The 26,058-nt window shown below is 36.7% G+C and overlaps 1 protein-coding gene across 2 annotated transcripts in view; it reads right to left on the bottom strand.

The window, feature by feature from the left end:
• Positions 1-25,677, bottom strand: part of ERO1A (endoplasmic reticulum oxidoreductase 1 alpha) — a 48,839-nt gene extending 23,162 nt beyond the window's left edge. For both annotated transcript variants that reach the window (XM_012757953.3, XM_076004023.1), the window contains exons 1-6: positions 25,139-25,677; positions 16,085-16,204; positions 15,143-15,226; positions 9,282-9,320; positions 1,958-2,034; positions 1,792-1,865 (exon numbers count right to left, since the gene is read on the bottom strand). In XM_012757953.3, the coding sequence (XP_012613407.1) occupies positions 1,792-1,865; positions 1,958-2,034; positions 9,282-9,320; positions 15,143-15,226; positions 16,085-16,204; positions 25,139-25,252 (508 nt within the window). In that variant the 5' untranslated portion in view covers positions 25,253-25,677. The remainder of the gene's footprint in view (positions 1-1,791; positions 1,866-1,957; positions 2,035-9,281; positions 9,321-15,142; positions 15,227-16,084; positions 16,205-25,138) is intronic.
• Positions 25,678-26,058: the final 381 nt, after the last annotated feature.

The following is a 26,058-nucleotide window of genomic DNA, read 5'->3' as shown; positions in this document are numbered from 1 at the left end:
TCCTTTAACAGAAAAAACTATTAATAATACAAATGGGCAAGTGATTCACCAAAGTCTATTGGTTTCTCAGTTGGTGCTACACGTTGTAGAGTCTCAAAAGGATATTTTGTTAATGGAAGTTAAAGTATCACCATCCTTTTTTCTAACACCACAAGCCTAAAAAAAATCTGCTGCATGTTACAAATTTAGTTTTATTTCACACAACAATGTTTAAGGCCAAAAAATCCTTACCCCTCATCCAACACCCATGGGAACACATGTGCTTTCGAATTAAGAACTTTTCAGATTTCACAAAGGTAATGCAGTTTATCCAATATATATTGAATATTACTCCAGCTGGGCCTGGGGCAGCAAACTTTAATAAAGTATATATATTTCTGCAGTGAAACACATGAATATTCACACTAAATGGGTCTGTGCTAAACTTAGAGGAGAAATGTTCATTTTTTCAGAGTTTTCAGATTTTAGAATTATAAATAAGGGATTATAGATATGTACATGCCAAAACACACTCATAGTTTCCATTAAGGAGCACTCTCCCCTCCCCCCGCCCAAAAGAAGCCACAGAATTAAAAATACATATTTTCTCTTTTATGGGGTTTGCAGGCTTCATCTTTTGCTTGTTAATTAAAATAATCTGTATTGTTTTTTTCACTAATTTTTTGAAAGATCATTAACCCACTACAACAGACCCATAGAAGAATGCCAAAACTTATTTGATTTGATTATGTTTAGCTAATTAAGAGGCTAACAATATAACTTAGAAAATGGGAAATACTAGAAAAAGAAGAATGGGAACATGCATAAGTCTTGATCAAAGAGTTTTAATGGATTCCAGGGCTCCTAGATTTTAACAGCACCTGCACTCTGGCTTAGCTTTAGATGTCACAGATAAGACTCATGGCTTCATATTCTCTTCTCCAAAAGCAGCACAGACCAACATTAAGGAAAATATATAACAATCCAACACCAATATAACAGAAGCAGGTTTTTGTAATCCCTACATTATAGCTATTCATGTAAAATGCGTATGTATACACAATTATGTAAACTACTAGATATACAGAACTGTAAAACAAGAAGTTAGTATTTTTCCAGAAACTGAGTTTTCTTTTCAAGGGTTTTTTTTATTGTGGTAAAATATATATAACAAAATTTACCAGTTTAATCATATTTAAGTGTACAATTAAGTGGCATTAATTACATTCACAATGTTATACAACCCTTACCTTACCATTCACTATCTGTTCTAAAACTTTTTCATCACCCCAAACACAAACTTTGTAACTATTTGGCAATAATGTCCTGCCCCACCTCCAACCTTTAATCTACTTTCTGTCTGTATGAATTTATCTATTCTAGATATTTCATATAAGTGGAATCATTTAATACTTGTCTTTTTGTGCTTGGCTTACTTTACTTAGCATGTTTTCAAGGTTCATCCATGTTATAGCAAATATCAGAACTTCCTTCCTTTCTATGGCTGAACAGTATTCCATTGTATGTTTTGTTCATCCATTCATCTTGTGATGGACAAATGGGTTGTTTCTACCTTTTAGCTAGTGTGAATAATGCTGTAATGAACACTGGTGTACCAATATCAGTTTGAGTCCGTGTCTTTAATTCTTTTGAGTATATACCTAGGAATGGAACTGTTAGGTCATATGGTAATTTTATATTTAGCTTTTTGAAGTACTGCCAAACTATTACAAACTGAGTTTTTAAAAATAATTTAAACCTTTTCCTTAGGCATAATTTCAAACATAACGCATACATAAAAAAATGTTATACCATCAGCTTCACAGAAGTTGTCTGAAGAATCATCATGCTTGGTCCACTGAAGAACAGCCTTCTGTGTCTCCTCACTTCAAACAAGAAAATAATGTTACTCTTTTTTTAAGTTAACATGTGACATTAAAAAAACATAAAATACTGCTAGAAAAAAACAAAATCAAACCTCAGAGATTCATCCACTGCTCCAAGTCGTTCAGCTTGTTCACATTCTTCAAGGAGATTATTGGCTTCTTCAGAATACTAAAATGAAAAAGGGATTAAATAGCATATAATTTATTGTATTTTTAAAACTTTTTTTTTTAATTAGAAGTGATTTGAGGCTTTTTTTTATACCTGGCACCATCACCTTAGCATCAAAACTTAAAAAAAAAAAAAGAACAAAAAAAACTAAGCTCTCACATTCCTCCTGAAGCTAAAAAATAAGTAAAGGGCTTTGCCTTGTGTTTATGTTGGAAAGCATAATTTACTATTATGTTCACGAAATAAAGAATATAGTTCTAATAGCTAATTACTAAAATGTCCACTAAGAAAATCTTCCAGGTATAAGGAAGTCATGAGGCAAACAGTCAAGAGGCACTGTCCCACTTTTCTAATGACTTGACTGTTAGCATCAGTTTTCTCTTCCATAAAATAAGTGGTTGGACTAGATCACATGTACCTAAGGTCTATCACAAGCCATAATTCTAAGAACACCCTGGAACCTACCTAGTCTTATAAAAAGTATTCCAACATCTTTAGGTTTTTAAAGTATCTGCTTTAACAACCACATTTCTTCTCAATATCTAAGTCACTTTATATATACATATATATATATATATATTCCACTAGATCTGTACATGGCACAGGGGAAGCGAGGGTGGTTCAGGAGATCTCAAAACACACCAGTCATCACCATCATACAGCTAGAAGACAACACAGGAATAAGCAGGCCACAAACTCACTCAACGAATATTTAGTAAGTACCTACTGTAGTCGTATTGTTAAGATGACCATACAAATGACTGTCTAAACTAGGACACTAAAATAATTGAACACTAAAATAACTGAAATCATGTAATTTTTAAAGGGAACACTAAAATAAATAAAATGATATAAATTTTTTGAAATATTTATTTGTTGAATAACTTTATTTCATTATACTGGTTGGCATATATGATAGCTCAATCAAAAGCTATTTTCAAAAATAAAATTCTTTCAGACATAATTAAGTATTAAAGGGTAAAGGGATATGATGTATTCAACCAAACATCAAAAGACTCAGAAAATAGTGTGTATGCAGAAAAACATGATAAAACAAAAGTGGCAAAATATGAAAACTTAGTGAATCTGCAGAAAGAGTGTACAAAATGTCTTTATACTACTGTTGCAACTTTTCTGTAAGTTGAAAGTTATTTCAAAATAAAAAGTTAAGGCCGGGCGCGGTGGCTCACGCCTGTAATCCTAGCTCTCTGGGAGGCCGAGGCGGGCGGATTGCTCGAGGTCAGGAGTTCGAAACCAGCCTGAGCAAGAGCGAGACCCCGTCTCTACTATAAATAGAAAGAAATTAATTGGCCAACTAATATATATACAAAAAATTAGCCGGGCATGGTGGCGAATGCCTGTAGTCCCAGCTACTTGGGAGGCTGAGGCAGGAGGATTGCTTGAGCCCAGGAGTTTGAGGTTGCTGTGAGCTAGGCTGACGCCACGGCACTCACTCTAGCCTGGGCAACAAAGCGAGACTCTGTCTCAAAAAAAAAAAAAAAAAATAAATAAATAAATAAAAAATAAAAAGTTAAAAACGCATATCAAAAATGAACAAAACTTGTTCAAAAAATAACATATACCTGTGTATACTGAAACAAAAATTTAAAAAACTTATTATTGTGATTATCTGGTTAAAAATAAGCTAAACAAAAAAACTATTATTATTTAATAATTTAATCTTAATCTTATAATATCATCTTAACAAATAAGATATAAAATAATAATTTAACATTAATAATCTTACTACTCTTAAAAATTAATCTTCTTCAATAATTTAATAGTTCCTATATGATAATTTAATCAGCTTCTTGGTCACATCTGTCTCAATACCATGGCACTGGCATTTTCCTGAACATTTTCCTAATATGTTCTTATTATTTTTAATTGTTCACAAAATTACCCATAATCTTTTTCAAAGTTATATTTTATAGTTAATTAATTTACAGATCTTTTTCAAAGTTATATTTTATGGTTAATCAATTTGAAATTATCAATACCTTCAACTGACTCTTCTCTGCAGACATTTTTTAATTGAGAAAATATTCTCTCTGTTGGTAAACTACATTTCTTCAATAAATATTTTAAAAGAAAACTCATCAAATAAGTTGAGTCTTTTTATTTGCCGAATTTAGATATTACAAAACTGCAAAGTTTCTCAATTTCATTCCATTTCAGTTCAGAATATAAATGTTATCCAATTAAGAACAAGAGTTCTATCAAAAGGAGATTCTTGGCCAGGCGCGGTGGCTCATGCCTGTAATCCTAGCACTCTGGGAGGCCAAGGCGGGCGGATTGCTCGAGGTCAGGAGTTCGAAACCAGCCTGAGCGAGACCCCGTCTCCACTAAAAATAGAAAGAAATTAATTGACCAACTAAAAGTATATATACAAAAAATTAGCCGGGCATGGTGGTGCATGCCTGTAGTCCCAGCTACTCGGGAGGCTGAGGCAGGAGGATCACTTGAGCCCAGGAGTTTGAGGTTGCTGTGAGCTAGGGGCTGACGCCATGGCACTCACTGTAGCCTGGGCAACAAAAGTGAGACTCTGTCTCAAAAAAAAAAAAAAAAAAAAAAAAAAGGAGATTCTTCCCCCAAGTAAATATACTCCAAAACATAATTACAATATTTCAGAATTAAAATTTCAGAATTAGATTAAGTAACATTTGAGCTTTCCTCTTTTGATGTGTTCAATTCCTCCCTAACTTTTATAGGAATAAATTTCAAGGTCTTTGTTTACAAGCCTTGTTATAATAATTGCAATTTGCTAAAACTTTAAAAGCTGAAATTTGTTTTTTTCTTTATGCATTCCATTCATTGATACTTTGAATAAAAGATTTTCCACTGATTTTGAACAAACTGCAATCAAAATTTAGAGAGATCATTTATTAAAAACTGGTTAACTCCACTGAGAGACTCTTGATTTGTTTTACAAAATAGTTCTTCAAAGGCTCAAACATTTATAAAATCTAACTGATAACAGCAAAGAAAGCACTACCGAAAACCATACCACAGTAGGTATTTTTTTAAGCTTCAGCTTCATCTCAAAAATTTCATGGTCATTACTTAGTGTGTATATAAATATATATATTTTAACAATTACCACTTCTATCTTAATTGATAAAATATCACAGCTCATTTGGACATAATTATTAATTATGTGTATACCTTAATTACAAACGCATTTCTATTCCACAGATTTCTTGATTTAAAAAGGATATTGTTTTTACCTAGAACATTGTTTTTATCAAAATTTGTATGTGTGTTACCACAAAATATTTGATCTTCAATACTGAACTTTGAACTCAAGTTATACTAGCATTCACCATCAGCATTTATCATATACTAGCATTTATCACCATCAATGGTGATAAATGTTTTCCTTCAACAGAATGAACTTCTAAAACTTTTACTTTGAGTCCATCAACAGAATAAAAAAAATCAATTTTCAAAATTAAATTATTTTTCATTTGAAACAGTTGATGATAACATCATTTAACCATGTACAAAGTTCTTTTGCCATTGGAGACAACAAGGCAATAGCTATCACTTCACTCTTCGATGTTTTGTGTATGTGCAAGAAAACATGAAACTAAAAATGAACTAAATTAGTTTACAATCTATGATGGAAAAGGTTCAGAACAGTGGTTGCCTCTGAGGAAAGAGTGGAAATTGACTGGGACAGCATATGAGGGGACTTTCTAGGGTAATGATAACCTTCTATTTCTCAGTAGAAGCACAGGTGACACAGGTATATGCATTTCAATATTCAGCAAATGCACAGTTAAGATTTGTGCATTTCATTATATGTTAATTTCATAAAAATTATATAAAATACTGGACTGTAGATAATTATACAGTTCATTATATGTATTTTTTTAATTTTAGCGTATTATGGGAGTACAAATGTTAAGGTTACATATATTACTCGATACAGTCCATTATATATATTCATATAGTTAATGACATATATTTAGTAAGGGATATACTAATGCCTGCAATTTACTTTGAAATGCATCCAAAAAATAAGATGTTCTAATAGATAGTTAGAAGGATGACAGATGGTTATGTTGTAAAGTAAGTTTATTAAAATGTTAATGGTAGAATCTAGCTGATGAGTATTAAATGTGTTCATAGGAAAATTCCTTTAATGCTGCTATATGTTTAAAAATTTTCATAATAAAATACTGGGGAAATTAATTTAGAACAGTCATTTGGTCTAAATGAAAAATCACATATCCCAGAATGATATGTAAATGTACTCTCTGCAGCTGCACATGTTGAATTGTTGTCTTTAGACAGTTTTCTTAAAATAACCACTGACTTACAAAGTAGTCACTGAGACTTTTACCATCAGATTTATGTCTTCTGGTTTTCATATAGTCAGTGATATTTCCACAGCCCTTATGGATAGTAAATGATGATCTTTTGTGCAAGTTACATATCATGATGAACTGCCATGAGAAATGTAAATTCAATACTTTATTTTTCATGAAACATGCACTTCCTTTTTCCTTTTTTAGTTATTTCAGCCAAAAGGATTCATTGGAAAATAAAAAAAATCATTACCAAACAGTAAAATAACTATAGGGGTTGTCAATTTACACTAACTACTAAAGGATAAAACCACTATAGCAAGACTGTTCTCTCTAAGCAGGATTGCTTAGCCTCTATTTCCCATGTATATTTCCCATAAGCCAAACCTACAATTTCACTGACCAGTCAAAAGCCAGCCTGGAGGCTTAGGGCAAATTGCAGGTATGACACAGGTCACAGCATAAATAGCTATTAACTCCAAGAGACCAACATGGGCAGCAGTGTCCAACACCTCTCCCCCTGCCTCCCAAGACTGTAAAGAGGTAGCTATCCCTAGCCATTTGTGTCTGAGTATGATTATTTTTATCAGCAGGCACCTAGTATGTTGTCCTTGAAAGAGAGTGTTAGTTTCTTTGCATCTGGAAAGTCAGAAGAAGGACAAGTTCTTACTGGCCATCTTTGCGTTAAAGTGAGAACTCTATTTAGGCACAAATATCAAATATAAGAGAGAAAACAACAAAGGAAGACAGAAATACAAAGTATTTGGTCTACTAAATCCATCACAAATTATTTTAATGCAATTGTTAATAATATTTTATTTAAAAGTAAGAAAATCAGAAAAAATGATAAATCAGACAGGATGTCAAGACAACAGGTATAAACCAGTTCTGTCCTCAGCAAACCTAGACATAGAGTCACTCTATTTATTCTTGTTACTTTATAAGGACTTTCATTTTTTCTCCGAGAAAAATGGAACACATAGGATAAACAGGAGAAATATAATCTCATTTAAAAAAAATCACTCTGGCTGCTGTCTTAAGAACAGACTATATGGGAAGATTGGTTGATGCCAAGAGTTTTTGAGACCAGCCTGGGAACATGTTAAAACCCTCTAAAACAAATTAAAAAAAAAAAAAATTAGCCAGGTGTGGTGGTGCGCATCTGTAGTCCCAGCTACTCGGAAGGCTGAGGCAGGACACAAAACACATAATTCCAGTCTAATCATGAGAAAAAAACATCAGACAAATCCCAATTGAGGAACGTTCTTCAAAACACCTGACCAGTACTCCTCAAAAATGCCTTATCAAAAACAAAGTAAGGCCGGGCGTGGTGGCTTATGCTTGTAATCCTAGCACTCTGGGAGGCCGAGGAGGGGGGATTGCTCAATGTCAGGAGTTCAAAACCAGCCTGAGCAAGAGTAAGACCCCGTCGCTACCAAAAATAGAAATTAATTGGACAGCTAAAAATATAAAGAAAAAATTAGTTGGGCATGGTGGCACATGCCTGTAGTCCCAGCTACTAGGAATGCTGAGGCAGGAGGATGGCTTAAGCCTAGGAATTTGAGGTTGCTGTGAGCTAGGCTGATGCCACAGCACACTAGCCCTGGCAACAGAATGAGACTTTGTCTCAAAACAAACAAACAAACAAAAAAAAACAAAGTAAGTTCTTAAGTTCTGGGAAACTGTCCCAGCCCAGAGGAGCCTAAGGAGACTTGACTACTAAATATAGCATGGTTCCCTGGGTAGGACCCTGGAACAGAAAAAGGATATTAGGTAAAAATGTTTTAAATCTGAATAAAGTATGGGCTTTAGTTGTGATAGAGCATCAATATTGGTTTATTAATTTTAACAAATGGGCTGGGCGCGGTGGCTCACGCCTGTAATCCTAGCACTCTGGGAGGCCGAGGCGGGCGGATTGCTCGAGGTTAGGAGTTCGAAACCAGCCTGAGCAAGAGCGAGACCCCGTCTCTACCATAAATAGAAAGAAATTAATTGGCCAACTAACATATATATAGAGAAAAAATTAGCCGGGCATGGTGGTGCATGCCTGTAGTCCCAGCTAGTCGGGAGGCTGAGGCAGCAGGATTGCTTGAGCCCAGGAGTTTGAGGTTGCTGTGAGCTAGGCTGACGCCATGGCACTCACTCTAGCCTGGGCAACAAAGCGAGACTCTGTCTCAAAAAAAAAAAAATTTTAACAAATGTACCGTACTCGTGTAAGATGTTAATGAGAGAGGAAACTGAGTGTGGGGTATATGGGAACTCTGCACTATCTTCACAATTTTTCTACAAATATAAAACTTTTATGAAATTAAAAATTCTTCCATGTGGTGGTTAGATATGAAAAAAGAAAAAAAAAAAAAAGAAAAAAAAAAAAAAAAAGAAATTAAAAATTCATTTAGAAAAAGAAAGAGATACATAAGAGACACATCAATCAAATTTAATGTGTGGAACATATTTGAATCCTGTTTCAAAGTAACTATTAAGGTCTTTATGAAACAGAAAAATATCAACCCTGACTGTGGGGTTTTGTTTTGAGTGTCTTTTCGTCTTAGAGATGTATATGAATAATGTATAAACAAAATGATTTATCTGATATTGGCTTTAAAATAAGTGGGAGAATGAGGTGCGAGGTACTGATGAAGCAAGACTGGCCCCACACTGATCACTGCTGAAGCTGTCTGATGGGTATGTGTTTTGGTTTTCTGGGGGGTGGGGGGTAGGTTTTCCCTACTTTTATTCTTGACACATTCCACAATAAAAGGAAATAAACATATAAAAAGAAATAAAACAAACTGGAGCCGTTGAGTACAAATACCTCTCGAGGTGTTTCAATGTAAAGGAAAGCAAAGAAACAGGGTAGTGGGTGGCAGGAGAAATGGGTTTTTTGAGTTTTTCACTAAGACGCTAGACACATCAATAAGTGCACATACATACCTTGTAGCTCGCAGATTTAATTCCATCAGGAACTTCATCCTGAAAAAGAAAAAAAAAATGTTTTCATATGACATGTATTGTATCTTCTGAAAAAATATTTTAAATTGTTATGATTTATGTGAAAAATTCATAAAAACAAATTATTGAAGTTGGATTGTTTTTTTTTTTTTGAGACAGAGTCTCACTTTGTTGCCCAGGCTAGAGTGAGTGCCGTGGCGTCAGCCTAGCTCACAGCAACCTCAAACTCCTGGGCTCGAGTGATCCTTCTGCCTCAGCCTCCCGGGTAGCTGGGACTACAGGCATGCGCCACCATGCCCGGCTAATTTTTTTATATATATATCAGTTGGCCAATTAATTTCTTTCTATTTATAGTAGAGACGGGGTCTCGCTCTTGCTCAGGCTGGTTTTGAACTCCTGACCTTGAGCAATCCGCCCGCCTCGGCCTCCCAAGAGCTAGGATTACAGGCGTGAGCCACAGCGCCCGGCCTGGATTGTTTTTTAATAGAATGGCTAGGTAGTATTTCATACTATTTCTTAAAAGTAAATAAAAATTCAACAAATTATCTTATGAATTGGTGATCACATATTACATATATTATAGCATAGAAATATAGTCACTTAGCCATTATTCCTTTTGATGTTCAAATTGTCCCATATTTGGCCACTTGACTATCCATTAAGTGCTGGCTTGATATTAACACCTGTGTCGTTTTGATATTACTCCAGTGATCCTTAGTAGCATTTTTTGTTTCCTGTGATGACAAGATATTCCAGGTTCATTCTGTATATTTGTTCCTCCACTCTCAGAATCAACCATGTTTTAAGGAGCCCTAGTTCTTTTCAGAGGAAAGTGGTACTGGTTTACAGGTACTGGTTTTCAGTTGTGTCAGCCACTCACTTCAACTACAGGAACTATTTGCCTGTCCTTGAAGTGATGCTCTGAGTAGATAATGACACACTGGAACTCTGTAAATTGTAGGACACTATTCCAATGCCAGGTATATTCCTGAAATAGATTACACCTGCCAAAGGGAACGACCCACACAGATCATCACTTTATTGTATATACTTCTAGACTTTGAACTAGGTCAATGTATATTCTTTATCTGTAACTAGACATTTAGATGGTTTCTAATTTTTTCATATAACAAACAATGCCAAATATATAGATTTGTATCAGCAGAGTGGACATCTTTACAATATCCAGTACTACTTTACAGACATCTTTGAACATTTATCCAATTATTTTATTAAGTGAAATCCCTAGTAGAACTGCTAGGTCAAAGGATATGGACCTTTTTAAATTTTTTGATACATTTCCCAAATTGATCTCCAAAAACACAACCACCAGAGTGCTCATTTCTTATTCCCAGACTAATAACGGGTATTGTTAGTCTTTTTCAGATTGGCCAATTAATAATGGAGGTGAAAGAACTCTGTTTTGATTAATTATAAAGGGAATAAATGCCTGGCCTTTCAGTTTATAGAGAGATTCCAGCTTCTATAGGCAGACCATCTGCCTCATTCAAATCTTCTCTGGAATCAGGGTGCAAATTGAGGGATATGGTTTTTTTAAAGTGCCAAGCAAGAAAAGGAGAACTTCAATCTTATTTCCATCAGCTCAGGTGAAGTAGTGAGTTAGCTGTGCTAACCTTGGACATAGATTAGATTAAGAAAGAACTGTTCAGTGTTTTGGATGTAACAATGGCACTGTGGTCACAAAGTAATGTCCTTTCTTTCAGATGCACACAAAAGTATTAATATATATTAATAACAGTGAGATGTCAAGATATTGGTAATGCACAATATAAATGCTAGGTATGAAAGTTGATTATATAGGCTGAAGCAAGTATTCTAAAGTACTTGAAATGATCTTTACCATTGACTGCCACACTAGAAAAAAAATTTTTCCTTGGCAGCCACAGGGTTTTATTACAAAAATAGAATACAAACATCAAAAACAAAAAGATCCTTCCTAATTTAATGAAAAATTTATTTTGTATTGTTTTCTGTGCATGAGTTACATGCAATTAAATTGTCAATATTAATTTCAACAATAAGAACATCAACAAGTAAGGTTTTCACAAACCAACTGCAAGGTTTTGCCCAGGGGGCCACCCATCAGGTAACATGTATGCTATAGCATGGCAGCGTGAGTTGTCTGTGCACCACATGGCTCCCAAGGTAAAGAGACGTGTGTAGTGTGAATTAAATACAACTGACATGGCAGTTAATGTGTCAATCACTCTGATTCTGGCACATCACCCTATTAGGAGCTATGAGAACTGAGCCCAGGCTTGTCCTAAGAGGAATATAAACGGCATCCCCTCATTGTCACAGGCAGTGGAGTCTCTCCCAGACTGCCCCCGGCTCTCACAGTGTGTAAACTCCAGTACTTCTCCGTTGTTGGGCTATTCCATATGTACTGAAAGGCTCAGTTAGTGTTTCTCTCCACTACTAAACCACAAGCTCCTAAAGGGCGGAGCTTATCTCGTATGCCCAGGTCCTGGTACATAACAGGACGTCACAAAATATTCATTATTGAACCACATTACATTCAATTGCTACTTGATCTGACTTTACCAGTCCCTTCTCCATCTCCTCATCTTCCACTCCCCACAAAACTGGCCTAATCCTGTCACTTCTCTGCTGAGCTAATATATATATATTTATAAACTAAGAATATTTTTAGATGGATAAACATGTTCCAATAAGCTTTTAAAGAAAAAGCCACTTCTCCATGGTAACATCAGTTCAGGGAAAAAAGAGTATTGGCACAAAAGGCACCCAGTACTGTAGAAGCTGAAATAACTAGTCCCTGTCTCAATTTCTCAGGACAAATCCAATTGCTAGGTCAATTTCACCTGATTAATTCATTTTTAGTATTTCTATGTATTCAAATGAAATAATAAATATATTTTTTAGCATTTTTTAAATGCTGAAATTGGTTGTTTTCTCCAGAATTTACAATAAAATACATTTCATCCATCCGTCTGCCAACCTGGGAATCAATAAGCTATCTTTTATGTTAAATATCTTTCAGGTTTTCTTTCCCCTTTGAAAAGATGGTGCCTCTTTTCAAAGTGGCAACATCTAGTTCTATACTTCATTAATAATAATCAGAAATAACTGCTATTTCAAGATAAGGTTCAACTTCCCAATAATTGTGAAACTATTTTTCCTGACAAAGGTTAATAAAAAGCCCATTTAATGCACAATACAATTAAATGCCTTTATTAAGTATCTACTATATTTTAGCATTTTTGCTAAGTCATATAAATAAGATATTGGTAAATTTTATATGTTTCCAACTAAATTTTCCTATTACTAAATTATAAATGCAAAAACTTATAAAATAAAAATGCTTAAATTGTTAATATCACTTTAATGATATTAACTTTTATTATGCTTTTATAATAGTAACAAGGCATTTCATAAATTAATCCTTGAATTTTCTAAAAGTTGTGTCTATGAAGATTAATATAACTAAAAACATCTCATTCTCATGATAAAACATTCATGAAAAAAGTTTACATTTGTCATAATTCCACATGCTAGATAGATCTATGCAGCAATATTTATATGTATAAAAATGAACTGCTGAAAACTACAATACTACTTCACAGCTATTAGGATGGCTATTATACTGCCTAAAAAACAGAAAACAACAGTATTGTCAAGAATACAGAAACCAGCCTGAGCAAGAGCGAGACCCCATCTCTACTATAAATAGAAAGAAATTAATTGGCCAGCTAATATACCTAGAAAAAATTAGCCGGGCATGGTGGCACATGCCTGTAGTCCCAGCTACTCGAGAGGCTGAGGCAGCAGAATCGCTTGAGCCCAGGAGTTTGAGGTTGCTGTGAGCTAGGCTGATGCCACGGCACTCACTCTAGCCTGGGCAACAAAGCGAGACTCTGTCTCAAAAAAAAAAAAAAAAGAATAGAGAAATTGGAACTCTTGTACACTCCTGCTAGGAATGTAAACTGGCACAGCCACCGTGGAAGACAATATGGCAGATCCTCAAAAAAATTAAACACAGAATTACCTTATGATCCAGCATTTCAACTTCTAAATATATACTCAAAAGAAATAAAAGGACTCAAACAGATATGTGTACACCCACATTCATAGCAGGATTATTCACAATAGCCAAAAGGTAGAAACAACTCAAAAGTCCATCAGCAGATGAATGGTTAAACAAAACAGAGTACAGGCATAGAGTGAATTATTATTATTCAGCCTTAAAAAGGAATAGGCTGGGTGTGGTGGCTCACGCTTGTAATCCTAGCACTCTGGGAGGCCAAGGCGGGAGGATCATTTGAGCTCAGGAGTTCGAGACCAGCCTGAGCTAGAGCAAGACCCCATCTCTACTAAAAATAGAAAGAAATTAGCTGGACAACTAAAAATCTATCGAAAAAATTAGCCGGGCATGGTGGCGCATGCCTGTAGTCCCAGCTACTCCAGAGGCTGAGGCAGTAGGATCGCTTGAGCCCAGGAGTTTGAGGCTGCTGTGAGCTAGGCTGACACCACGGCACTCTAGTCCGAACAACAGAAAGAGACTCTGTCTCAAAAAAAACCAAAAAACAACAACAAAAAAAGAATAGAATTCTGATACATGCTATAACATGTATCAGCTTGGAAACATTATGCTAAATGAGATAAATCAGACACAAAAGGACAAATTTTCATCATCCACAGCTATTATTTGAGAAGGACAAATATTATATAATTCCTCTTATATGAGCTACCTAAAATAGTGAAATTCAGAGAAAGAGAGTAGAATGGTGGTTGCCAGGAACAAGAAGGATGGGGAAATGAAGAGTCATTGTTTAACAGGCACACTTTCAGTTTGGGATGATGAAAGGTTCTGGAGATGGATGGTGGTGATGGTTACACTGGTTGTACAATGTGAATGTACTTAATGCCACTAAACTGTATACTTAAAAATAGTTAAAATGGTAAATTTTATGTTATATATATTTTACCATAATAAAGTAAAATAAAAATATATACTTTTAAAGGAAAAAAATGGATTCATTTGAAAAAAACCTTTTAGAAGACTTCAAATTTTAATGCTCTGAGAATTCCTAAGCAACACCAGGTGTTGCATCTCCTTCCTACCCCAAGAAATCCAAAGAAAAAATGCACCTAAAAAAGGGGAAGGCAATGGTGATATAGCACATCTTATATTTTCCTGGTTAGAGCTGGAACCCATACTACTAAGTGAAGTATCCCAAGAATGGAAAAACAAGCACCAGATATATTCTCCAGCAAACTGGTATTAACTGAGCAGCACCTAAGTGGACACATAGGTACTACAGTAATAGGGTATTGGGCAGGTGGGAGGGGGGAGGGGGGCGGGTATATACATACATAATGAGTGAGATGTGCACCATCTGGGGGATGGTCATGATGGAGACTCAGACTTTTGGGGGGAGGGGGGGAAATGGGCATTTATTGAAACCTTAAAATCTGTACCCCCATAATATGCCGAAATAAAAAAAAAAAAGGGGGGGAGGGGATTTTGTTTATATCTCCATTAATTTCATTTTATTATGCTATATACATAACTTTGTTCAGGTAAGACGTAAAAAGAAAAAAAATCAAGCCAAAAGAACTACTATTAATCTGCCTAATAAGCCAATGGATTATATGAATCACAAAATTGTAATTCTATTATTATGAAAGCAGTATAATTCACAATAGGTATTATATTTGTAAGTTTGGGTTTTTAATATGTAAAGAATGTTATATTTAAACTAAGGATTGCAATATTACTTTAGTTATATTGGCCTTCTTTTAAAAGTTATAAAAGATGAAAAAATGTAACCGTTTTTAAATGTATACATGGTTCTTACAGATTGACAAGGTTTGACAGCACAATCTCTTCTTCCACACTGGCTGATATCATTCCAGAAAGGACATGGCCTCTTCAGGTTTACCTGTAAAATAATAATAGAAAAAAGTTATAAAAATAAGAATCTTGAAATTATAATTGACAAATATGAATTATGATGCTATAACCTAGTCATGTTATCAGCTGCAATTATTCTATTTTGTCCACTTACCTATTGTCAAATTCCAGTGATTATATAAATGTGTAGCTAGTGCAAATAAATTAGTAGACTTGGTTAGAAAGGCAGTGATTGCTGCTAAACAGAACCTGAACAGACAGTAATTAGGAGCCAAAGTAGCTCAGATCATCACTGCTCAACTCATATTCTTTTTAAGCAAGAACAAGTTAATGGACAGAGAACAGTTAGACAATTACGAACGAAGACTACAACTAGATACTCCAATGATTAGGTTTTCTAAACTTTTCCAGTAGACATTTCAAGATAAAATACCATAACTGACTTGTTAAAATAATACATGTCAGAATAAAGTCATGCTTCTTCTCAGAAATATTTACTTTACTTCAATTAACTGAACTCAATCTGATGTTTTAGAAAATTGCAATCTCACCATTTTGATAACATTATAACGGTTTGTTTTCTAACTTCAATTTAACCAACTAGTTTCTAACTCTAGAGTACAAAACTCAGTTATTAAAATTAAGAGTATCCCCCATAATATGCCAAAATTAAAAAAAAAATTAAGAGTATCTAATATGTGGTTTTAGAACCACATATTGTGGTTTTAGAACCACATATGGTTCACTCTTATGAGCTGAATTTTCTTAATAAAGCCTATATTGATTTTAAATAAGAACCACAATTTTGAAGTTTGGAAATTCTTAAGAAAATGTTATCCATTTAAACATTAAGTATACCTATACAAAAAGTTAAAATTAAAAATACCTTATAATATCTAAAGTAGTCACTTTCAAGAAGTTTTTGTAGTCTTGGGAAAAGCCTGTAGTTATTAAATCTATCAATGGTTTCAACATCACAGGTACAATCATCCAAGTAACCGCTAACCTGTTACAAAAAAAAAAAGAAAGAAAGAAAGAAATATTAAGTTTAAATGTCCTAGATGCAACAGGGTTATTTTCCCTCTCGTGGTTTTTATGAAATAGCCCCCTATTCAACCAACTCTTATCTTCCCTCTCCCCTACAATTTCCTGAGATGAAGTATGACAATAATTTAATAATACTGTGACTCTTATGTGTAGGAATTACCTGCATTACCACTGCATTACCTAAATGATGTGGCAGAAACTTTTGTAGGGTATGCTGAGCTCATAATTACACACACACACACACACACACACACACACACACACACACACACACAGAGTTGTTTACCCAGCAGCCATTTGTTAATATTTTGTAACCCTGCCCTCTAGGCCAAACTGATGCAACCAATGGTGGGCATCTGACCCAAACCAGGTCATGGTGTCCTCTTCAGAAATCTGAAAATGAAACTTGGAGAGATGTGTCTCCTTACCGCTAGAAAAGTAAGTAAACAGGTAAACTCAGACCATATGCTAGCATGTGAACTGCACATTAGCCAGTTGGCAAAGGGAAGAAAGATTTTTAAAACTACACAAAGAAGCAGAGATAGGGGAGAGAGAGCAAGAGAGGATATGCTACTTGGATACCTTAGGAGGTTCTAGCTCCTGCTTCCCCCTGTCTTTCCTAAAGCCCAGTTCCACTCCCATCCTTAGCTTTGCTGAGACTCTATAATCTTTTAATTCAGTTGTCTCTCTTTCATTTATTTTAATTTCCCATAGGATGTGCAGATCAGAGACAAGCTTGGTGAATTATAAAAAGAAGTGATACTGAATTTAGAAAAGAAATAATAATTCATAAGGATCTAACAATTCTCAATTATTGGGCTATAATAATTTCTTACAGGTTTAGAATGGTGCTCAGAATTACTTATCATTAGCAACACTTAATAGTGGACTGACCTCAAAGCCAATTCTGATTTTCAAATGCTTAAAAATGATACCTTAACTATAGTTACTAAATCAAACTATTAAATGCACCTATACGAGGATACATTGGGAGGTCATAATCAATGGTATCAGTTATGAAACTAAAAAGAATATTTTTTTGAGATAGGATCTCACTTTGTTGCCCAGGCACAGGGTGGTGTCATGATTATAGCTCACAACAACTTCAAACTCCTGAGCTCAAGTGATCCTCTTGCCTCAACCTCCCGAGTAGCTGGGACTACAGGCACATGCCACCACACCAGGCTAATTTTTCTATTTTTTGTAGAGATGAAGTCTCAATATGTTGCTCAAGCTGGTCTTGAACTCCTGACCTCAAGCAATCCTCCCACCTCAGTCTCACAAAGTCCTAGGATTATACACCTGAGTCACTGCAACTGGCCGAAACTAAAATTCTTAAATGTTTATTTGGGTTAGACAAACACCTAATAGAATTAAACATTGTTTTAAGTAGCCAATATTAATACATCATGATTGAAAAAAAACACTTAGAGATGTTAACAAAATACAGCACAGCATGCTACAGAAAAGAGATCTTTATCATACTCTGGTCTGAATAGTTGCATTATAAACTACTTTGGATTATATTTTAGGGAGACCTATTGCCTACAAAAAATAATTTAAAAATCTATTGGTAAGGAAGCAAATAAATAATACTTAATTGAAATACTGAATTAAGATGTTTTCCCTTTGTAATATATAAAATTCTATACTACCTTTTAATTTGAGATCATAAAACAGTAATAAAAATTGTTCACCTAGATAAGGATACTTTGAATGATAACAGAAATATTCAAGAGGGACTTTTTACTGATTTTTCTAGTCTTATTTGTTTTGGACTAACTAATTCAGTTTCTGATCTACATATTTTGTCATGTAATAACTATATTCATTTCATATGCAAATTTGTCCTTATTTCCTACTAAAAACTCTCTGAACACACAATAATCTTAGAGTCCTAATTTTGGGTACCAACAACACAAAAGCGTTTCTGACCTAGATGGTTTGAGTTTTCACACCTTCTTTTGAACCTTAAAAGCAGAATTTCCATGGACAAAAAATAGCTACTGTTTCTTCCCTTTGAAACAATCATATAAAGAATAACAGACACAGAGACTGCAAAGGCCAAAGGGACACAAGCAAATTAGGGACATAAGTTACGAAAGAAAGCAAACACATTGAACAGGAAGAGTTCAAAGCAATCCATTTTTCCCCCTGAGGAATTCATTTTTAAGGTAAAAATATATCTTTAAGACTCTGCTCAGCATCCGCTCTTTTGGGAAGCTGTCTCCCAGGTACTCCTCACCACCTGCCAGGTTAAGTACCCCTCCTATGTGTTCCCAGGACACTATCCACACAACTAGGTAAGATTTACAGTACCTCACAATATTGAATGTATCTATTTCACTCCTGCCCACTAAAGTGTAAAATCCTTGAGAGCAAAACCATGTTTGTTCATCTTTGTATTCCTAGTACTTGGCACTGTACTTCCAGAAAGCACATAGTAGATGCTCAATAATTATTTGTATTATGGGTGGGTGAATGAATGAATGGATGCTGTCCACGGTCACTCTTCATTGGAGACCAGCACACACTGTCTCATTATACCTTTGTGCTACCATGTCACCTACGGTGTGCTCAGTGCCCCAGAGGACACAGCACACGGAGCAGGAACACACCCACAACAGCAAGTAAAGCGAGCGGCAGGGGTGAATAACCCTTTGCATCCAACTGTCTACCTAGCTCTATCATGTTACAAAGGAAACTCTAAGAAGCCCCAAACCAGGATGAAATAAATGCAAAATCCTCCAGAGCAGAGGTAGCATATAGCCAAAAGACCTCAAAGGGAGAGAAGGCTGATTCCCTGCTAGGGAGAGGCAATGATATAAAATGTAACCCAAATGTGTGTACCCTCATAATACCCTGAAATTAAAAAAAAAAAAAAGGAGAGAAGGCCAGACAAATGGTAGAATTAAAAATCTTCTGCCCCTTACCTTAGACATGGATTAAAAGGTGGCCTCAACTACAACCTCAGGTGGCAAGGCCACTAAGGAAGTACAGTAAAGGTGGCAGGAGTTTCAATAGCTGGAGAAAGCCCAGCAAAGGAAAACAGGAAAGTACTTGGAAAGCGAAGTTATCTGACAGGTCGGATAAGCCCTCCAACAGGCAGCAGAACCTGATCCCTGGAAGGAAGGCTGGCAGGTATGATGCCAGGCCCCGTTCTAGAAACTAGAGAATAAGACATGTTATTGGAATACAGTCTCAGGAAAGGGTTAAGGTAGAAATACAGTTAATAGACCCAGGACAGGATCTTGAATAAAGCAGAATCCTATTACCTAAACTAAGACCAGAAGACAGGTGCCAACAAGTAACAAGGATGATGTGATGCTATGCTTCGGGATGTGCTAAAGCCTCTTAAATAACTACTACACTATCCCCCAAAGTGAAACAGAGCTCTGGCTCTACCACAGGAATCTGATTTTTTTAAAAAATGCACCCTACTCACCTTCCAAAGTGATGGATATATGCTAAAATTTGAAGCTCGCTGCTGTAGGCTTCAAGTAATAACCAGTCTTGGAGAGGGAGCCTGTCTAATAGGTGGAGATAAAAAGGCCCTGGTTGGAGGATGGTAGATATGAGGACCAAGGTAGGCCTGACACCCTGACATATCACTCAGCTTAAAGTCCCAGTCTCTTAAAAGTTGGAAAGCCTTTGAAGGCCTTCTATTGCCACCTCCCAAACAAAACAGCAACTCCCTCCATATAGACCCCTCAAGGAGGAGGCACTGTCTAGCAATGGTTAGCATGCAGCCTCTGGGTCAGACCTTCTTAGGTCTGAATCCCATCTACTTACTAGTTTGCAAATTAAAACCTCACACTTAAAATGGCTATTATCAAAAAGTCAAAAGATAACAAGTGTTAAAAATCTTGTAGAGAAAAAGGAACCTTTACATATTGTTGACAGGAATGTAAATTGGTACAGCCATTACAGAAAACAGTATAAAGGTGCTTAAAAAGAAAAAAAAAAAACTATCACATGGTGCAGCAATCACACTTCTGGGTATACATCCAAAGGAAATAAAATCAATATCTCAAAAAATATATATGTACTCCCATGCTCATTGCATCATCATTCATAATACCTAAGATATGGAAGCAATCTAAGTGTCCCTTGAAGGATATATGGATAAAGAAAAGGTGATAGACACACACACACACTTGAATATTATTCAGCCTTTAAAAAGAAAGAAATCCTACAATCTGTGACAATGTGGATGAAGCTGGAGGACATTATGCTAAGTGAAATAAGCCAGATGCAGAAAGACAAATACTGTACGATCTCTGATCACACTTTTATGTGGAATTTTAAAAAGTCAAACTCATAGAAGCAGAGAACAGACTAAGAGTCGGGGGTGGGGAAAATGGGGAAATGTTGCTACAAACTTTCAGCTATAAGATGAATAAGTTCTGGAAACTTAATGTACAGCATGGTGATTACAGTAAATAACATTGTATACTTGAAATTTGCTAAGAGAGTAGATCTTAAATATTCTCATCACACATATACACAAAAAAAGTACCTATGTAAGGCGATGGCTATGTTAATTAGCTTGATTGTGGTATTCGTTTCCGGATGTAGATCAAAACACCACACTGTATACCTTAAAAATTTTTGTCAATTATACAGCAATAAAGCTGTATTGCCGTATAAATAAATACATAAGAGATAAATAAAATACATAGATGTGCTCAAAGTGTGATTTATTTGGCGAAGAACTTTAGGTACTTTATTGTGTTTTGTGACCATAAAAAAAGAACATGAAAATTATTCAGTCGTTGACAGAAGTACACTGGGAAACTCTGTCAATGAAAGCAGGGAAATGCCAAAGATTCTACACCAGACACCAGGCACCATTCTAAGGACATGGAATGCTAAGAGCTACTTCTACTCTAAAGTCTTAGTTTTGCTAAAACTTTAAACTGTTGTCAAATGACTGAAAGAACCACCACCATCACAAAAATATTCCACACACTTTATTCAGAAAAGCCTAGCATGCAGTAAGCAGAGTCAGTGGACACCTCTTCAGCATAACCTGTTTCAAAGATCCTCCTGACTAGGTTTTAATCCCAGGCTTATTTCCACCCACCACCCAACATATTTTCAGGTGTCTCTCCCAAGGCCCAGCCACTAGAGCTAACAATTAAAATCATTTTCTAAATTGATCTAACAAAACACTTGACAAGTTAAATCTTCTAAAATACATGTTGGCAGAATATTTACAATGCACTCCAAAATAAAAAAAAAATCCTCTTTTAGAGTTGCCATCATTTTGGATTATCTGAGCTATTCCCCTTTCATTAGCCCAACAGAGACTTACTGCACTCAAATAAGTGGATCTCTGTATTACCAGCACTAGCTATATTAAGATTGATAAAACATTTTGAGTACATAAGAGTTTACAAACTTGTTTTTAAGTAACTTAAATGAAAAAGATGTCCATACTGCCCCCATATTTGGACTTCAATAGTTCTTCTTAGGTTATTTCTCTAAAATACATCCTGGGATTTCATGAATTGGGGACTGAAGTTCTGTTTCATTCTCTCTAATGGTACATAATAGGGCAGTAATTGTCAACAAGAAATAAGAAACTGAAAGGTCTTCACGTACTGCAAGCCCATACCTATTACAACCAACACTACAAAAACTATTTTGGTTTAAAGAAAGGGCAGGTCCCAATTATAGAGTTGTTTACACAAATGATATGTGTTAAACTTCATAGACTTTTCTGGGAAAATTTTAAAAATTAAAAAATTTTAAATAGAGTCATTTTCTAAAAAGCCGGGGTTATATATGAGGTTGTATACAAGGACTATATATATATAACATTACAGAAGGTTACATACAAGGATTTACAAGCCCCAGGCAATTAATCACTACTTTGAACAATTTACACTGAAGCACTATGATCAAAGGAACTTACAATATACAATAAAAATAGTTTTGAAAATCTAATGTTAACTAACAAGCATATGTCGCAACTGACCAGATTCAAAGATTCATTTGGAGCTGTCAACCCATCTGAAAGATCAATTCCAGAACACATGCAAATGGCTTGCTAAGCAGAATAATTGTAAAATTATATCCCTGCTGGCATAGTGCCCACATCTTGTACTGTAATTTCCCTAACATTTACTGAGCACCAATTATGTACCAGGCTCAATCACTCAGTAGTGTCAGATGATTTTTAAGTCATTTTTTTGATCTCTCAAAACTTGTTCAGAGTAGGCCTCAACAAATGCATGTTGAATTTAATCTGACTTACTTGTAGAGCTCTATACATTTTACTTCACTAACTTTCTAAGGTTGAATAACTAACTACATCCTTGCTCTGGCTCAAATCAGAGCTGATACTCTGTGCAGTGAACCCCTACTGCCAGGCACCCATGCCATAGTGTGAACAGGGGTGGTGATGTGGTAACCCAAGGCAGAAGTGGTAAGAGGGACAAGCAACAGGAAGGAAGAAAAGATAAAGCTATTAATAAAACAGAGTCTGTAGGACTTTGCAGCTCACTGGATATTGTAAATAGAGAAGATTTTAACTTGTATCTCCAAGCATTAGGTGAAAATCTAGTTTCTAACAATATTTATTAACTTATTTTTTTAAGTGCTTAGGATCCATGCCTTCCACCAATCCCCAATGAACATTATTCACTCAACTGTAAGCTCTTCAGGGCAGGGATCATGCCATAGTTATTTCTGTATCCCAAACACTCAGATCAATGTACACAGTGGATATAAATGTTTGTTGAATGAATAATTTGCACTATTCATCTCCCCTTATCTTTTCCTTCTCCATTTTATTCTTCTCTCTCTCATTCTGTTTCTGTTTCTGTATGCTTGTGTCTATTCTTATCTGTATATCTATTCATCACTGTCCCGTCTCCTCTCTCCTCCCCTCAACATCATCCCTTCCATTATTGCCACAATAGAACATACACTTTTCTTTCATTATTTGAACTGGAATTGATGATCTACTTAAATGTATTTAAGTAGACCATTTTAAATTTCTCTTAAAGTTTTTTTTTTAACTATGTGACCCTCAATTTACTATTTTTTAAAGATGACTTTGAAAAGAAAAACTGTCATTCAATCTAAAAAGAAAAGAAAGTGGCCTAATAGATTTTTGTGTTGGAGAAGTATTTAAATTTGAGGATATTGTGAAAGAGGAAAAAAGCTTAACGACTAATCAGAAAAAACAGAAAATAAATATAAAAAGCTAAAAGTTCCCCAATTTTAAGCAGATCTCTAATAAGGTTATTAAAGGAAAAATGTGAAATTTGAAGAGCTCAACATGTACTTTTATTCCATTATCCAAATCTCTAGAATGTAATTGAAAATGTTACGTTGGATATCTTCTTTCAGTACTGAAGACCTTATGATAAAGTAACTTATTTCTACCTTACTTATTTTTAAATGTTTAAATTTTGTGTTATATTTGTACCCACAAGGAAAATGACCCTTATTCCTTTTAAGTACTTGCTTGTGTGTCGTTTGCAAGCAATGAAGGTAAAGAAGTTTTCAATCTCTTAGTTGTAAAGTAGCAATATTTTTTTAGATAGAGTCTCCTCTGTTGCCTGGGCTCCAGTGCTGAGGCAGTCAGCCTAGCTCACACAACCTCAAACTCCTGGGCTCAAGCAATCCTTCTGCCTCAGCCTCCCGAGTAGCTGGGACTACAGGCATGTGTTACCATGCACGGCTAATTTTTTCTATTTTTGGTAGAGACTGGGTATCGCTCTTGCTCAGGCTGGTCTCAAACTGTTGAGCTCAAGCAATTCTCCCACCTGGGCCTCCCAGAGTGCTAGGATTACAGGCGTGAGCCACCCAGCCAGTAGCAACATTCTTTAAACCCCCCTTACAGGTTTCTAGGTAACACTCACCTCAACTCCCAAATCACTCAACAAAGCATCAAAATCCAAGAATTTAAAGCAGTAAAAGAGATGATATTTCTTCCTTTCATAATATTTAAAGTGCTTCTTTCCTCTATGAGACAGTATCATGCCCCTACATGTCATTTCTGATCATAAATAGCAAAATCCACTTAAAAGGAATAATTTGGATGCCCACCCCTTAATTTTGTATAAAATATAATTTTTATCAACAGAAGTCAACCAAAATTTGGTTTAAACATGAGTAATAACATCCAAACATCATATATTGAGGAAACTGGAAACCTCTAAGTTTCTTTGAATTTTTTGCTTAAGGAACCCACATCTCTTACAGAAGAAAATGATCATAATAAGCTTGTAATCAAACCTGTGCACTGAAGAGTAAGGATCATCCTCCCAATTCAGATCAGCTGAATGGGCGTCATGATAAGAGAATCTCATTACATTCAGGAAAAAGAAACACACAGAACGAGGAGTCATAGGGCGACGGCAGTCCTAAAGGCATTTGGCAGTTGAGCTTTGACACAGAAAAGCCCCGTGTAGCCATTCTTCCAACTGACAAGGAAATCTGAGTAGTAACCCTCCTACAAAAGCCTGTCTTAGCCAGAAAGGCTGGCGAACGCAGCCAGCCCAGGCACTGGTACAAAAGTTCCTGGTCGTTAGAAGTTAGAAAGATCCACGTTCTGGGAAAATAGCAAAGAGGGTGTGCGCTGTACACTGTGCACACCCTCCTCGGGCAGGAAAGACCAACAAAGATGCATAAACCAACTCGTTCAAAACCCACACTCCTCTCCTGGTCCGAGGCACCGGAGCGCGCGCCGCCGTCCAGGCTGCGGTGGGAGCCCGCTCCACGCCACCCCTGGCGAGCTGCACAGGACTCAGCCCCGGCCGCGGAACAGAAGCGCAGCGGTCTCATTCCGGGCAGGAAGGGATGCAAAGACGCACCCCCAGCCCCTCACCTGCCTGGGCGCGCCGGGACCCGCAGCGCGGAAACGCACATCCCTCACCTGGCAGAAGCACCTCTGCGCCGCAGTCTCTGAGGACTGTTGTCCGCCGCGTCCCGAACTGAGCAGCCACACGGCGCCCAGGAGGCCGATCAGGAAGCCCCAGCCGCGGCCCATAGCCGCTCGTCGCCCGGCGCCTTGGAGTTCCCCAGCACTCGGGCGCTGCCGTGCGCCCTCGGATGAAGCCCGCGCGGGCCGCTCCCCAGCGGCGCCCCACCCCCGGGCCGCCTCCCTGGCCCGCCCTCGGCTCCTCTGCCTCTCAGCGGTCGCCACCTCCCGGTGGAGCCTGCGGACGTGCCACAGCGCCCGCGCCGGCAGCTCGCGGCCTCAGGCCGGCTTCCTCCTCGGCGCGTGAGGCTGACGCACGAACCCGCTTCCCGGCTCGGCCCCGCCTGGCCCGCCGCGCCCGCGCTCGGCCCCCTTGCACCTCCAGCCTGGAGACTCGACCCGGCGCGCGAGCCCCCAGACGCCGCGCGGGGGTTGGGGTCCTTCCGCTGCGGTGCGACAGCGAAAGCTGGAGGGGCCTGTGTTTTCCTGCGGGGCCCCGCCCCAACCGGCTCACTCCCGGCCAATCCTTCCGTGTCTCATATGCGAGGAAATCAAACCGTAAGAATTACGTGTCCGCAGTGTTCCCGGCAGTCTTAAAGCTGAAAGGGATATTGGACATCATCTAGACCAGGGCTGCATATATAATTTAGATTTTTCTAGTAGCCACATCAGAAGAGCAAAAAGAAACAGGTGAAATTTATTTTAAAAATATATTTTATTTAACCCAATCTGTGCAAAATATAATTTCAAAATGTAATCAATCTTAAATGTATCCATAAGACATTTTACTCTCTCTTTTTAATTTTTTTTTAGTCTTGGAAATCCAGTGTGTATTTTATACGAACTAGGCACATTTCATAGTCAAATGTGGCTAG

This window comes from Microcebus murinus, chromosome 6 (assembly GCF_040939455.1).
Source record: "Microcebus murinus isolate Inina chromosome 6, M.murinus_Inina_mat1.0, whole genome shotgun sequence".
Taxonomy (NCBI): Eukaryota; Metazoa; Chordata; class Mammalia; order Primates; family Cheirogaleidae; genus Microcebus; species Microcebus murinus.
This window is presented reverse-complemented; position numbering and strand designations above follow the sequence as displayed.